General features: G+C 39.0%; 1 protein-coding gene across 1 annotated transcript in view; it reads right to left on the reverse strand.

Annotated features, from left to right (window-relative positions):
- Positions 1-16,513, reverse strand: part of LOC149773979 (sodium/hydrogen exchanger 8-like) — an 88,922-nt gene extending 72,409 nt beyond the window's left edge. The window contains exon 1 of the mRNA XM_089945928.1: positions 16,253-16,513. Coding sequence (XP_089802054.1) covers positions 16,253-16,422 — 170 coding nt within the window. The 5' untranslated portion in view covers positions 16,423-16,513. The remainder of the gene's footprint in view (positions 1-16,252) is intronic.
- Between the last annotated feature and the right edge of the window lie 1,038 nt (positions 16,514-17,551).

Raw genomic sequence — 17,551 nt, forward strand, 5'->3', positions numbered from 1 at the left:
CGCGAAGGGAACTCTATTCACCATCGACAATAAATTTATAGAAACATAAGCCAGCATAGAGGATCTCAAATGAGTGTACTGAGCTGAATCACCGTCGATATAACTAACAACTGTTCCTAATCGTTTTCCAGGCATCCCCGGCAATGATATTATTATATCCTCGCGGCTACAAAATGTATCTTTCGCAGTAGTATCAGCGATAATGAAATTTAATTCTTCTTCATCCATAATTAATCGACTGTGATGTCGTTTATGATCATATGCTCCACCTTGAGTAAATTTACCTATCAATCTTCGGCCGAGATCTTTACAGTTGCGCTCATCATGTTTATACGCCAGTGTGCGTAATTCTTCTTCAGACGCTGTAGGATAATTTAATTTTAAGTCAGAATAACACGCAGTATCAGTTGGAGTTGGTAACCAAACTGAGGTTTGTTTTGAGTAACAAATAATCCCCTCACTGACAACAACAGATGTTAGTATTGTTTTGTCAACCATAAACCGCAACAACGGAAACGGCACCCACTTCCTTTCGTGGAAATGTCTGCCAAACCAAGCATAATTAATAGGATGTAACCGTGTTGCAAATTCGAACGATTCCACGCGAGCAAATCCAGTCAGGTCAAAATCAGGTAAAGGTCCGTTAATAGCTACTCTTGTCATTAAATTTGTGGGATGTCCAAATCGTTTAAAGTATTCAGCGCATTCGCCATAGCCAAGAAAACTTCCTGGATAGCACGCAATCATATCCACCGATACCATATTATCACTAACAAATACACTATTCCATAAACCGCCGTGTCCGTATTCGATGCAACTCTGCTGAACATTCTCGAGAAAACTCTTCATGGTTGGTTTCCAATTATTTTTTTGTCGTGCTATATGTGCGGCAACACTTGGAACAGTAAAACAATTAGTTAGTAATTGATCAACTTGCTCAGTTGAATATTTTTCTGTGAGCGCTTTCATTTCATTTTGTAACTCCGCAGTTCTATATATTTCTCCGTTCGGGGTCACGAACTGGTCATAATCACCAACTTCAGAACTTCTAAACAACCATACCGATACCGGATCGGTTTTACTCATTTGATAAATACAATCAAACATACCCGCGGAATAATACCTTATAACACGATCGCGTGGAAATATTTTAACTGATTCCGTCCAGGCGTGGCTGTTATGATCAATAATTGTTATTGAAGCTCCACTACGGTTGTATTTCGATTTATACAATTCCTCGCCTGTTAGCGATAATACCGTTATAGGAAATCTTAATAATTTTTCTAGCGCGGCAACATCCTTAATTGACGCCCCTGTATCTTTGACTCGATTAGCCCATGTTGTTATTTTATTTTTTCTGATCTCAGTTAGACCATTTCCACGTGCTGCGTTTTTAAAATGTTCCATTACTCGCTCAGCTACACAATTTAACACCACTGATGTTTTCATTGGCGTGAGTTTATCTACACTTGGTTTCTTTATCGGATATATTCCGTAAACGACTGCAGTTACTGGATACGATCTGGCGTAATACGGTATATCAACCCCCGTCAACATTCCTGGTCTAGAATTATTGCTCAACAAAATAGTTTTCCTTTTAATGTCAAGGATAGGATCATTTTTATCACGGATAATCCACGTGTCATCGTCGTTTTCGTTGACCACTTTGATAATAAATTTTATCCGCATGAAATATCTTCTATCGTCGAGATACCCAATTATGTTACGCGCGATTGTATCGTTCATGGTAGCATCAATGATAACGCTCGCGTGAGAAACTCTTCGAGTTTCGGGGATAATTTTATATGTCGACCACACATGTGCGGCGCCATCACGACGAAACTCTTCCTTGGCATTCTTGATAACACCAAGCAGTTCCTTTAACTCTCTTCGTCGACGATCAGTGGTTAACCGGTCAAGATCGAATCGACCGCCTGCGGGTTTTATTCTGGATAGTCTTTCAAAACTCATTATTATAATTAAGACAAGTATTTAAATAGACAAAAATATTATATATAATGAACGAAAACTCAAAGAGTTTCTCCGGCGATGCTAGCATCGCTCATGCAAAGCATTTCTCTGGTGCGCAAGCGCACTCATGCAAGTGGATTAAACTAAATTCATCAGCGCCGTGTAACAGACGTTGCAGAGGCGAATACTGTGGACAACATGCTCAACAGGTCCGCGGTGGGAGTCTAGGACCGATACCGTGTATCAGATGCGGCATTGGAGTACGAGGAAAAACGCAATTATGTTCAGCGTGTGGGGGGAAACGCTATCGAGAACTAAAACGGTATTATGATAAAAAAAATCCAGACTCGAACACATTCTCGGAGCGTGATTACATAAATAAGTTTTCAGACAAATTATGAATTAGACAAATGATTTGCTTATAGTATAATGAATCAAGAATTCGTCCCCGAACAAGAATTTGTTCCACATCCAACTATTCCAAATTATGAGGCAAACCGAGATGGCATAGTGAGAAACTACAGGCTGAGGAAACAAGTTGGTACAGTTGATAATTCTGGTTATTTAAGATTTACTGCCACGTGCTCAAAGAGGTATTTATGTCATCGTTTTATTTACGAATGTTTCTTTGGAGTGATCCCTAAGGGTTTTGTCATTGATCACATTAACGGTAACATACTTGATAACTCTATAAACAATCTTCGCGTGGTCACTCAGAGCAAGAACTGCCTACTGGGTAACACAGGGCGTTGTAAAACAGTTGCAAGAAGAGCTATTAAATCTATAAACGCAATTACAGGTGAAGAAATTGTATTCCAGTCAATAAACGCCGCCGGTAGGTATTTCGGTATTTGTTCACCTGTTGTACAGCGTGTCGCAGATGGGATCTACAAAACAGCATTTTCAAAGAAGCTCAAACAGAAGATTTCATTCTGTTATATAACTCTTATCGCTGACACAAACGACGATAACTCCTCCACGAGTGTGTAACGCTTTGCAGAGTTGTCGTCGTCAGAGGATTTGCTCCCCTGAGAAAGCCACCTTGATAAAATATTTTATCGAGTTCATAACATGTAATCATTTATTTACCGTAGAATATATATTTTTTTACAAACAATATCCTCGTTTTACTGAATATATCCGACTGTTTTGCTCTTCTGTGCTTGTTATATGACCGCGCTCGAGAAAACATACAATTAAAATATTTTAAACAAGTCCCGCCCACTGCTAGAGCGAATTTCCAACTCGCAAGTAACAGTTGGGTTATATACGAAATCGCTCCCTAAGACCTTTGGGTCGATCGAAAGTCAGCAGCGCAAGCAAAACCATAAATTTAATCCGCCAATGGCGGGTGTTTTTACACCATCCAATGGTCGATTCAATGGATGGTTTTGCTCTGCTGCTGACCGTAGAAAATGACCCACCTGTATGTTTGTGTCGTCATAGGATAAGGTCTTAGGATAAGTTAGGATAAGATTACATGTTCATTGTGCCTTTACTTGCTGTCATACTCGAATCAGAGGTAAAGGTTGTCTGTTCTGTACCGTCTCCTAGGATAAGATTACATGTTCATTGTACCTTTGCTTGCTGTGATACTCGAATCAGAGGTAAAGGTTGTTTGTGTTGTCAAATAAATGTTTGCCGGGCCTGCTAGAGAACTCGATCCTAGAAGCCAGGGCTGTCTCGTCTTGTAAATAAATGTGCCTCTGAGTCACTTGGCAGTCAGAGGGGTCCGTCCTTAGGATAAGTTACGTGTTATATGTTTGTCCTTGTCAATTCACTAAACACGTCCTCGCGCCTATAGAACGTTATTTGACGATCTAGAGGCTTGCAGGGGATAAAGTGTTTCGTGTTACATGTTGTATTGTCATGTCGGAAGCAGTCCTCGTGGGGTTCTAGAACGTTATTTGACGATCTAGGCCCTTGCAGGGGATAAATGTTTCCGACTGTCTCGTTTTGTTTTGGAAAGCTAGCGTTTCTCATGCAAAGTGTTTCTATTAAAAATATAAAAATATATAATAATATGAATCACGAAAATATAAATACCATACTTGTTGAAATTAAAGAATTACAACAGCGAGGTTTTAATATTTTACTAGACACTGAAACAATTATGTCAGATTTTGAATCCTTGAATGAGCTATCACAATCGGGGAAGAACAATCTCCCTGCGTGTTATAGGTTCATTAAGGGTTTGCAAGATCGCATTTACAGATCACTTGCCGGGATAACTGAAAATCAGGTATCTGAATTTATTCCATTGTGCCGTGCAGTTGAGAAGATTCGTCTTGTATTGTCAAGCGAGTATGAGACTCGAAAATTAATTAGCACCAGGGTGAGACGGTTAAAAGGTTATATAAAGAATCTAGACACGGAAATGCCTTGCATTTCTGACGAAAATACTAGTATTTGTGACTACGAGGCCGACAAGGAAGTATAAACCGCCGCGTGTGACTCACAGCACAAAGTGAAAGTAGAACCTGAGAAACGCTAGCCCCCCCCCGGAAACTCAAAGAGTTTCTCGAGTGTAAAGCACATTTCCACGGTAAAAAAAAAGTGTATTATTTTTTTTTGCCCGAGCGTGGAAACTCTTCGAGTTTCTCTGGAAGTCCAAAGGACTTCTCAAGGGCGTTTTCAGAGTGTGTGAAACGCATAGCGTTTTCCACTCAAAGAGTTTTCGAAATGTTTTACATGAGAAGTCCTTAGACTTCCAGGATTTGCTTAAGCGTTTCAACATCAATACAACAATGAGAATAGTTCATAATCTGTTCTCGTTGACACCAAGCTGTGATCATATGATTTTGCTGTAGCTGTGTTAATTGTGACGACGTTAACAAGAAGTCTTCGTCACCATACACGTCAACGATTATTTTAACGGGGAAATACTGTTCCGAGAAGTCCCTTGGACTTCCAGAGAAACTCTTTGAGTTTCCAGAAACGCTAGCGTTTCCAAATGCGGTTTTTATTGCCTCGTGAAGAATTTGCTTATCATGAATATGAACTCGTGCGTGAATGTATTCACACATTATATACAACTGTTTTTTTTTAAATGCGTGAGCGTGGAAACTCGAAGAGTTTCTCATGCTAGCATCGCCAGAGAAACGCTATGCGTGGAAACTCTTCCAGAAATGCTTTGCATTTCCAATTTGGAAACTCGAAGAGTTTCAGGACTTCACCAGTAAGTTCACGGAGACAGTCTCGCCACGCAGGTCCAACAACCCCCCCCGTTGGTCGGTGAGTTTAAAATTTATCGTTGACAACCACGGATTATTACACCGCAGATAGACCACATTGATTGGTTCTTGCACAATCAGAAAACCAGGGGGGTCTCTTGGTGTGAACGTATACAGGATAAACCCCTGTTGGGCCGTCGTAGTAGTGTCAGCGCTAGCGCTGTAGCTACCGTCGATGACGTCACATACAAGATTGACCGCAATAACATCTGTGATATTTACGATCCCGGGTGAGATGTGTCTGCCGTCCGCGGTAGTGCTGTTGTCGTGCTTGAGAATAACCGGCTGCGGTTTTGTTCGCGTGTACGTGGCAGAAATATCTTCGAAAGATTCCGCGATGAGATCCTGGACTGATTTTCTCAGTGTGAGCACGTTATATCCAGGAAGTTTAAAATCTGAAATATCCTTCACGGGAATACCAAATCGGGCTGCAAAATTCGATCTTTTTTGGGTTCCATAATCGCCTTTGAGATCCAGTAGATTCTGAATTACTTTTTGATTCATAAATTCCATCGTGGATACGAGTTTGTTTAGTTTTTCTATGGTGGTGATAATGTTCGTGCGTGGTTTTGTTATATCAGAGATATAATCTTGAAAATATACTCGCAACAGGTCTAGCTGTTGTTTATGTGCTTGTTTGATCGGATTAAAAAAATGAGCTTCTATGTCTTCTGGAAGGTATTCACGGAATCTCCCGTCTTCGAAAATTACATATATTATATCCAAGGGGTGTCTATCTAATGTTGAAAACCGGGCTTGGCCTGATCGTAATTGATCTGGAAATAATAAATGCTCGCCGTACACGAGGTCGTGTAGTTCTTCCTTCGTGGTCTCGAAATCCGATTTTTCAGGTTTTGGTTGACCCGGTTCGACCTCGGGTCGTTTTTGTGGCCATCCTAATACTGTTCGAATTGTGCTGTTGTAAATATCCACGGCGTATCCCGGTGTTGAGATTTCAATGACCGCAGACAGCGTTGGTTCGTGCGCGGTCACAGATATTTTGGCTTCCTTGCCGGTGATTCGTTTTATTTGGCGTTGTATCTCATTGTTGATTTCTTCGATCTGATAACTCCCAGTGGGTAGCGTAATTGTATCCCATTCAAATTCACGTTGTTGTGGGTCCGCGCTGGGTTTCCCGAACACGAACGAATTATTCGGCTGCTGACCGCCAAATGATTCCGCTCTGACATTAGGCCAGCTGTGATACGCACTGAGCTTCGACAACGCGATTTCGTTCACGGCAATTGGAGTTCGAAAATTAATGCTGAATTCTGGTGTCGTCGAGGACACTGAGATCATTGTGGTCCTTACCGGCGTTGTGTTTGTGACTATTTGTTGAAGCAGTTCCTGTGGCGTTGCCATTATTTATTTGTTTAGTTTTCAAATAGTCATTGTACGCATCTGACATTAGTTTGAATTCAGAATCTGATATCAACGCGGCGTCGCTGGATTGCGCGTCTAACGATGATGATATCAGCGATGATAATTTCTGATATGCGGTCGTGGCTGTATTTAATTTTGTCGTGTAATCGTGTAATTTTGTGACCGCGCACGAGGATATTTTTTTTGCTATGATGCCGAAAACTCCTGCCGTGGTTGTGGTCGCACAAACAGAGATCGTGGCGGCGACTGCAATTACCGGAGTGACCGCTGATAGTATTACTCCCGCGGATGCAACAACGGCAGATACTGAATAAACCATAATATCCAGCACTGTTATGCGGCGCTTGTATTTTTTTACTTTTTGACTGGTTACTTCGATGACAGTTTTTAACTCAGATTGCCACTCACGGACTTGATTGTATCGATATTGTTGAGCATCTGGCGTCGTTGACATTTATTTAAAAATCGCTGCCGATTTTCAATTACGCGGTAACCAATTGAGGTGTTGAAGCGACGAATTCCAAACACCACCAGTAAGATGTTGCTGTTAAACTATCGTCCTCGGCTTCAAGCATAAATGTTTCCTCCGTTCCGCTGTTTAGTATTACGGTTACAACCCCGGAATACTTATCGGTGGAATGTCTCCAAGGATATGTTGTAAAGATTTCAAATTTAGCGGCTGAAAACACAGACAACCTGTAAACACCGGTGGCTGTTGCTGTATATTTTCTAGTGTTATTTTGTCGTGACCATGTTGCGAATCCCGATGATACCGTGAATACGATGTTGGTGATATGCCCGGGAGTAACTCCAGTGGGGACTTTAATCAGACTGGTTTTGTTAACGATCTCAGGAATACCCGATACGATATCCTGCTGTCTTTGTTTGATCGTGTTAATGTCGGTCTTTACATCAGCGAGTTTCACATCGACGACTGGAGGAGTTCCAAAGAACTTATCCACGGTTTCACTAGTTTTTTGCAAGTTTCTTTGGAGTCTTTTAAACCCGTTCACGTGAACATCATACTCTGACCGCAACGTGGCTAGTTTATCATCAACGGTGTCTACGTATTGTTTGTTTGCGGCATCTTCGAGACCTTCCGGATTTTTTAGAACGGTTATTTTGTTTCCATTCATGCTAAGTTCGCCTGTCATCGTGTCACCGGCTTTTTTCACACATTTATCAACACCTTTATCAATACTGTCTTTGATGCTTGCGATTGATATATTCGAGTCCTTGATCCGGCCACCATCACTAAATGCAACGAAGTTATCCTTGGTAGCTCCAAGAACTTTGCGAATTATATCATTCCACTTAATGTTGCTCGTTCTTAGTTTTCCCTGCTTGTCCTGAAAAATAGCAACTTCATCTGGGTCAACTCCAGCTATATTCAAAAGATTATCGACTTCATCTTTGGTCGCATATTTTGAGAGATCAGCATCTGTGCTTGGTTTGACTTTTCTTGTGAAAGGTCTTCCGTAAATATCCACCATTATTCTTATTGCTGTTTTTTAAATGCGAGCATAAAAATGCCTAGCATTGGAAACGCTAGCGTTTCTCGATGCGGTATATTCATACACTACTTTATGAGGAGACGTTGCTGGATTTCTTGAGATTGCATCAAGAACATTTAAAACCTCGTTCCCACAAATGGGCGGATCAATTAATGTTTGTGTTGGTAGCGTCGACTGCCACACTGGAATTGGAAATCCAAAGGATTTCTTGGAGAATCTGCTGTTGAGAGTGCGAGGCACTCCGCGGACATACCTGAGAAACTCAGTTGGCGGTGCTAAACCGTACGAATCGAAATAGATAATTCCACGTGGATCGATCGCGTAAGCAACCCAGTGAGTTCCAGGACCATCTTTGTTGTCGAGATTGATAATGCCAGTTTCTGGATTATTCGGCCGCGTCGGTAATTGATCTCGCATAAATACTCCTCTGAAATGTTTTATACGCAATTTTTTAACAGCATCGAGTAAATCAAAATTGGACGCTGGAAGCTTCAACGGCGTTAGAATTTTTTTGGATACCATGATGGTGGAGTTCCTGGTAGTCTTAGCCCTGATCCGCGAGTGGATCTCCCCTTTTTTTTCTTATACCCGTGTCCGGTTGCCTTCTTTAGTGCCATTCCAGCTGCGGTTCCAACTGCACCAAGTGCTGCTGCCTTTGCTACGGCTGGTGCTGCCGCGGCAATCAACGCCGGTATTGCTGCGAGAAGAGGAAATATTCCACCGGTTTTAGTCATGTCCTTGATAGCTGCAGCAGAGAAATCAAGGCGGACACCGGTTTTTGCTGTTAGTGCCTTATTAAAATGTTTAATCTGAGTATTAGTCAACGACAGCTTGTTTGGACCACCAGTAATCTGATCTCGTTTTAGTGTTATTGATGTCCCGCACGTGCTTGCGTTCTTTGATTGCAATTTCTTCGTTTGACCGGAAGTCAAGGTGACATTAACATGACTGTATGACATTATATCCTAAGTTTGATTTTAATTGCGTTACATATTCTCGATTGGAGCGTCGATGACCCTCATTCGTCCGCCAACACCTTCAAGCAGCATTGCTTTATCGGAGAGTATGACAGCGATCGCTCTGTAACCACCAGCAGGAGCACCTACACGAGCTCGGAAATGTAGGTCGACAACAGATTGTTTAACCAGATCAAGATGTTCCAGCGAAAAGTAATAAATCGGATATAAACTCATAAAGTCTCGCTGTGATATTTGCAGGCCAGTGTCTACATTAAGGTCGCGCCCCATAAATGACATCAGACGATGATACGCGCGTGCGACACGATGATGTTCGAAATCTATTAATATATCCTCAGATGGCTCCTGATGCCCATTTATTCTCAACGAAACTTCAGAAACTCCAAGTGTATCAAATACCATTGGATTTCTTTCCTGATTATCTATTCTAGCACGGTATTGAAATGCAATGAAAATATGTCGTGGTGCTGATACTCCTTGTTGCGATGATATATGCCATGTAAACAACCCGCCGTGATCACCCTGAATAACGTCCGTGGTTGTTGTTTTCCAGGATAGCAGTGATTTACCGCCCGTGTCCATAAAAGACAACAGTCGTTGTTCTTCGGTGATTGACGGAGACAACACTGGCATCCACAACCACAGTTTAGTTAGTATTATTTGACCAGCGGCAACAGCAGCATCTCGCCAGATAGCGTCATTATCATCAGGTTTTCGCACAAGTACAACTGTGTGTTTGGCACCAAATATGACCTTGTGGACATCTCTGCAGAATCCAAAGATGTGAGACAATGGAATCACACCTGAGAACTCTTCATCTCCACTTAACATCGATCTACGTGTTGCAAAACCCAAATTAAAATTTTCGTTCATCGATGCAACTTCGGTACCACCAGCATTCATTGTTACATTCCTGTTCTCGGGGCTGTCGGTTATATCCTTTGCAAACATCATTGATGGTCCGGCTGATCTGGTGTAATCATCCGAGTATCTCGCCAACCCGAGAATTGTTGTGGCAACGTCGACGTTATCATGAATTGTTTCAATTTCTTTTCCATCTATCATATAAATAGCGGATTTAAATAACGCCATGATCCCGTTGTTAACAAATCCAACTCGGTCGCCGATTCCGTAGCCGGTGTTATCATTCTTTAAAAGCCTACCTTCAACTTCGATGAAGGCCTCAGCGGGCAAGAAGTATCTACTTGTATCCTGGACCTGTAGTTCAATTCTTCCGCGTTGGTTAGGATCACGTGCTTCATAAGAATAATATTGAAAATCACGTACAGAATCATCTTTAAGTACTGGTTTGGACATATCAAACGCGTCATTGGATTTTCGTGCAAACATTATTATTATTTGTGATGATCTAATTAAAATGTTATCGTCACCGGAAACCACTACCAGCTATCAAATTAGCAGTTACACTATCTTGCAACGCTTTGGAGGTAATTCCTGCTGTTGCGATCTCAGCTAATTTCTGATTTACGGCCTTATTTACTACGCTACTAACATTTGCCGGCATAGCTTCAGTGGATGGTAGTTTTACTGGCACCAACCTCTCGACTGGGGTTTTTTTTCGTATCAGCTGTGCTAGTCGATCCTTGATTGATTGAAATGCTTTTCCGGCAAGACTACCAACAGTGCCAATGGCTTTATCCTTGACAACATCAGCGGCTTTCATCGCGAATTGTTTTACTAACGGTCCAGCTTTCGGAGCGATTCTTGTGACTAAATCCCTAACAACATCACCGACTCCATCTCCGTAAACAACCTCGTATACTGGTAATCGTGAGTTTACTACTCTGACACTTCTTGGTCTGCGAAAAGAATCGTGTAGTATCATTTTATTTAATTATTGTTTCTCTAACTAAATTTATTAGTCGCTGTGGTAACCATCCGTGAGTTCATCAATGAGTCCCCGGTAAACGCCGATATCCATGATGCCACGCTGAAATAGTCTCTGACAGATATTTGCGGCTTCGTTTATAATTTCCGGAGAGTTGTTTCCGGCACGTCTTCCTCCGATGAGAACTTCTAGCCGTGATACATCATTGATGATATTATCAGGACAGATGTGGTTATTATATCCGCGACCGGTGTAACCTTTTCCTGTTTTCTTTAGTTTTGCTGATACTTTAGCAATTTCATCAGTTATAGATCTTGCATCTTTTTCTATCTTTTCTAACTTAGAGCGGGTACCCTTTTTCATTATTTCTTTTTTTAATTTTTCTCTTTCATCAATTAATTTTTTTAATTCATCTTGTAATTTTTTCATTTGCTCTTTCAGTGTTTCCCTTTCTTCTGATATATCGGGGGGGGGTCGAAACAGGAGTGGGAAAATCATCTTCTTCTTCTTCTGGAGGTGTCGGCGTCGTAGGTCGTTGGGGAGGTTTTTTACGTGGACGTTTCTCTAACGCATACTCGTATTCACCTGGATCAACATCTATTACTGTTTGTTGTGGTGTTCGTAGTTTTGAAGCAACTGACTGCTTTTTTTGTTGTTTTTCTTCTTGTCTTTTTTGTTCGGCATCTTCCTTCATTCGTTGTTTTTGTTGTTTTTGTTGTATTTTTGCTTGCTCGTCCTTCTCTTGTTGTGTTCTTAAGCCTGTAATAATATCACTTACATATCCTTTTATAGCAATATAGGTAATGTCAGTTTTATTTATTCGAGGGATATCTCGATTTACTTTATACACATAATCTCGCCACTCATCCTGAGATATACCCTTACCAGCTCCTGGTTTTAAATATTTTTGCCTTTCATTATAATTTAATATGATCCAAGCAGCAAAATCTCTAATTTCCTTTTCGTTTTCAAGTGGTCTACTTTTTATTTCTTCAATACCTTCTTCAGTAAATTTGTTTATAAATGTTCCCTTGACACCTGCAGCACCTGCATCAGCCACCGTTTGTTCTTTCTTGAGTTCTTCTATGGCCTGAAGCAAACCTGGCACTGATTTAGTAGGATCAACAGGGTCAATTTTTCCTGTGATAGCAGTTTTAACCTCAGTAGTAGCAGCTGTAACAGGTTTGAATAATTCCTCGGCACCTTCCGCGAATTCAACTTTTGCTTCTTGTCGTGCTTGTAATTTTTCTCTGACGGAATCACGAACCGGAAGAAATTTTTTAATCGCGGCTAGTCGTTCTCGCGCCAATCTAGTTGTGAGTGCTTCTCCGATATTTGCCATTATTTATTTATCAATGATTTAATTCCGTTAACATAAAAATGTTTTCTCGTAGCAGCAGGGGGGGGGGGGCAAACTACACCTGATTTTTCGATGATACCTCACCGTGGAAATTATGTCGGATACGAGTCGGATTCGCTGAAGTAACTCGCGCGCCAGCGGAAATACAAAGCATTTTCAGGGACATTTTTTTTTGTCTCGTTTTCTGAATAAAAGTGTTATTTCGTCGAAATAAGCCCTCTATCGGGAATAGTTTCAGTGGAAGGGGTATTTCGGAAAAGTATTTTGTAGGATTCGCCCCCCCTGCTGCTCACACTGATTAAATCAAGATAAAACACACTTATGATTTAAACATAAAAGATGGTTTTAATGAAGAAAGCAGATCACTACAAACACAATGTTAGTTTCTTGAACATTGAATGCTGAGATAATCATGTACTGGTATATAGAAATTAGTATAAAATAGAAACTAAGTGAAATAATGAACCAACAAGAGGTAATTAAAATATTTTAATGTATTTACAGTTGATCTAAGTCAATATTATGCTGTAATTAACATTACTACCAACCATAAAATTGTTTTTCTCTCTCACTTCCCTTTTTCTTTGGTTTATTTGACCTAAATTTTACCATCATTCATAGATCCAGAGACATTGTCATATGAGATAAGCAAAAATCCTCTATGCTTGTCTTTTCAAGGATTTTCACCTGTATTTGTCTAGGATTTTCCAGAGAGACAGAAAGAAAGAGAGAGAGAGAGAGAGACAGAGTGGGGAGGGTCTTGTACATTGTACAGTGTAGACAACTCTCAATAAAGTTACATTGCACACAACTCTCAATAAAGTTACAACGTACACAACTATCGTTACATTTTACAGTGTATACAATCAATAAATTTACATTGTGTGTGTGTGTGTGATTAGGAATTTTAATGTAGCTTTAACAATTTTTCAGCCATATCACTACAATGTCTGCAGTGTGGCAGTTCATAGTGACGTCTAGCACTGGGGCAACATGCTGCAGACAAGTAGCATGATGTCCCACCCAGTCACATTATCCTGACACCAGGCTGACTAGTCCTAACACTAACCTCTTAATACTGAGTGCCTAGCAAGGAAGCTGTTAGTACCATTTTTGTAAGTCTTTGGTATGACTCGGCCAGGGTTCGAACCCACGACCTCTTGCTTCCGAGATGGACGCTCTAACCACTAGGCCACCGGAGCAGTCAAATTTACATTGTACAGTGTGCACAACTATCAATAAAGTTACAGTGTACACTGTACACAACTATCAATAAATGTACACTGTACAGCTCCTCATATTTTGGGATTATTAATGTAAAATTTTGAAGTACTTTACTTTTTAAAAATTTCATACTGATAGTCCGAACAATCCAAAATCACTCAAAAATATATTCTGATAGTCTTATATAACCCCAAATTGCTCAAAAATGTATAGGGTAGTGTGCATCTTCTTGTGCAACTCTCATTTGATTATTCATCCCTCACTGCCCATAGAACACCTGAATAAATAGGTAAAATATTTATCAAATTTGCAGTGTTTGATGATTGCAGACTTTTAAAATTAAACACACAAGGAAAACGGCATGTTACTGAATCAATCACATGCTTCTAAAATTAAACACAAAGAAAAAGATATGTTGATTTGTGATTTTTTTTCCCACTGTTTTAAACAACAATAAAAAAGCATGATTACCACCCATAAAATTGTTTCACTTGTATTTTTTATATTTCTAATGAAAAAAACCCCACACCTTATTTATATTCTAAAACAGCTGTAAGATATGCATTGTAAATGAGCACATGATAAAATGCAATTTCACTGATGCAAGGTCGCAGATTTAAAACAAAATGAAGAAAGTATGTATTTTTAAATAATAATAATAATAATAATAATAATTATTTCCTGTAACATAAGCCATTGGCCCAAATTACATACATATATGAAAAATGTCATGTGAAATTCAGGTTTTGCTGTCGCCAATACAGAACACATCCACAGTGAGAAGATTGGCTTGGCTAACAATGACACCATAGCATTCTTCAGCAATGTTGGTATCAACACCACATGCAATACATTTTGCCTTTGGCTTAACTTGACACTGCCAGGACTACCTGCCTAGGGTGAGGATGCATATCAAAAGTCATAAACTACTGTCTCTAACTGAATGTCTTAAAATCACAGGGTGAAGTCGTTCTCACTTTATTAACAGAAGAAGACAAGGTTAACATTCTTTTGATGACTTTGTTGAACACTTTGCTTGGTAGCATAACTCCTGCAAATACAAAACTAGGGTGTTAGCAGCTCAAAACAGGAATTACAGCCATTTTCACAGTTTTTTTGATCTAATATAGGCACTTAGTATGAAACACTAATAATGATACTATTCCATTTGCATGCTACAATCGAGTCAATGAAAATACCTCCTCTTCTGATGGGCATAATCCTGAGCAAATTTTGAAATTCTCCTGATCTACCCTAAGCAGAGTTTGTTCTACCATATGTATGATAACTGGTCAGTGCTTTCTAAAACAATATTTAGGGATATGCTTCAAAATTCACTGTAATGTGAATGTTTGATTGAAAACATGAAATTCCACATTTCTCAATATTAAAAAGCATTGATGTGACTAACCCAAGCACAAATCATACAGGTCATGTACAAGTAGGTTTTCCATATCCACTATTTCAGTAATCGTTGCCATTTTCAGACTACGCAAAACTTTAAATGAAAATTACTCACTTTATTTTGATCCCAATACATCTATATTCCTTGGAAGGTCATTAAATACATGTCCAAATAATATTAATGGCAAAATCAATCAATGTATACCTTAGGGGTGCAAGATTGAGAGTCAAAAATCCCCTTGGTGTCAGAACTGGAAGTGAAACCGAGTAAAAAAACAAATTTTCTTCAAAAAATGGGGGTTAAATTAAAAATTTGGGGGTCTTCAAACACAAATAAGGGTAAAAGGAAACACTGTCAATGCTCATGTATGTTAACATTTTTGGACACGGTCAAGCTGAAGGTGTGATTCAATTCAAACCAGACTGAATATGATTAATGATGATGACGAAAGTTGTGCATATTAAGAAAAGTTAATTCTATTTTTTTTTACCTGGTATCTACATGTACAGTATATGTTGGGACACGACAAAATAATTATTTTTTTTCCAGTCCCAGAACTTAGGGTCAAACATTTTTTCACTTTGCTCATATGTCCAAGACTTAAAAAATTAAATAAATTTGTACTGCATTTATGTTCACACACCCCCGTACACACTGCAATAAAATAGCTAAATAAAATGATTAATTGATAATAAAAAGAAACGACTAACCTTGTATTGTTATCATTTATCCATTTTGATTCCCCCAACTGTGCTTATATTATGGATTAAAATCAAAGCAATGTGAATTCTAATGCACAGTCTGAGACGATTTATCCCAAAGTACAATGCATAGATAAAACATCTGAATATATGTCTTAAATGCATTAACACCATAACATTTATTAAGTTCAAGACATTATAATAAAATGTTTCAAGCTTTTAAACACTGCAAAGTCCCCTTTGTTGGGGAGAAAACTGTTGATCTCCAGAAGAGGTAAATTTTGACGACCGTTTTTTTTTTTTAATTTCATTTTTTGCACACTTCTTGGCGTAATATCTTATCTTAGGATAAGATTTGTGGGGAACGAAAATATAAAATGCGATAATGAAAGCAGGATAAATCCAAAAAAGTTAATATTACTCCTTGAAAATGCATTTTTCAAAATATCTTGAGCTAAATTTAAGATAAGTTCCAAGTAAATGCGTCTATATCATATGACCACGTCGACATACACTTCATGCGGCGTTTTAACACTACACCTACTATTTGGAGATTTAAATTACAATGGTGAAAAAAATATAAATGAATAATGAAGAAAAAACTAATCGCACAATGAAAACATGTCACATGTTACCTTGAATTTTGTAGCGATATACTCGCTGCCTGTGGTGTGTCTTGGTTGCCGGTGGTCTTAGAGTCGCCATTGGCAGTATCATCAGCAGCAGCAACATATGCGATGTTCCGTAACAAAATGGATGCAATAAATATGCCAAACAATATTTTTAAAGGCATAAATGTACACATTCTGATACGCAATTCTGAACATTTGAAAAACTCTGAAGTACGAGCAAAGTATGCATCAAGTCTTCAACCAACAGAAATGTACATGCCTCATCACCAGTAAAAACAGGAAGTGTAGTTGGTAGACTGATACTCATTTTTTTGTAAAACCGACAGATCTTTGGAAATCTCGTTCCGAATGTCTCATTTAAAAAAAAAAGAAGAAAAAAAAAAAAAGGTAAAGAAAAGAAGAAAGAAGACGAGCTGGTCTCTCTTATTTCTTAATAATATTTTCAGCATAAAATAGCTTCTTACCTTTAATTTAAAAAATAAGAGAACATTGCAAATTCAGTTATGTAATTAAGGTGATATCATATCAGAGCATTTTCGATTTACTTAAGTGGTTTAAGTTTATTTTCTGGGGGGTTTTCCCCACATAATTTTCTTAATATAAGTTATTATAAGGAAATATTGTATTATAGAAAGATCAAATGACTTTGTTGCAATTAAATCCAAAAATATTATCCACAAGAAAGTTTAAATGTGCAGGCACTCCTCTTCATCATTTTCCTTTTAGAAAAATAAAAACAAAAACAAGGCTACCAACCAAAGAAATAAACAGTTAGACAAAGTGTTTTATGTTGTAGCTACAAAGCTTACGTGGAAGAAAAAACATCAACTGCAGCAGAGGGGGTGAACAGACCACTTTCTGGAAGGTCCATTTACGAAAGAAAAAAGAAGAAGCTTTCTGCAAAAATGAAAAATACAAACTTAATAACGTCAAACAGAAGCCTCTACTGACCGAGAGTTTCTCTAATTGGGTTTGCTCATTTTGTTACATTATCTTTGTCGTTTGTTTTCAAATTTGTATGTGTGTTTGTTTACCCGTCGGACACAATTTGTTGGTTGTACCCTCTCTGCTGCTACCTTTTTATCCAAAGATATCGTCACCGATGATCATGTAAATTTATCGTGATAAACCCGTGTGGGGTAGCTTGCGCTTTTAAAAAGAAGTTTATATGCTTAATCATATCTATGTCCCCGCTTCACCAAGTCTGATGAATGTTTCTCAGAGTATGTGTATCAACTCCATTAAACACAACTAAAATAGTACAGTTATCTCTAATCACTTTAGGTATTTGTGTATATCGCT

The sequence above is a fragment of the Sinohyriopsis cumingii genome, unplaced genomic scaffold (genome assembly GCF_028554795.1).
Source record: "Sinohyriopsis cumingii isolate HCF-2022 unplaced genomic scaffold, ASM2855479v2 utg000488l, whole genome shotgun sequence".
In the NCBI taxonomy this organism is placed as follows: Eukaryota; Metazoa; Mollusca; class Bivalvia; order Unionida; family Unionidae; genus Sinohyriopsis; species Sinohyriopsis cumingii.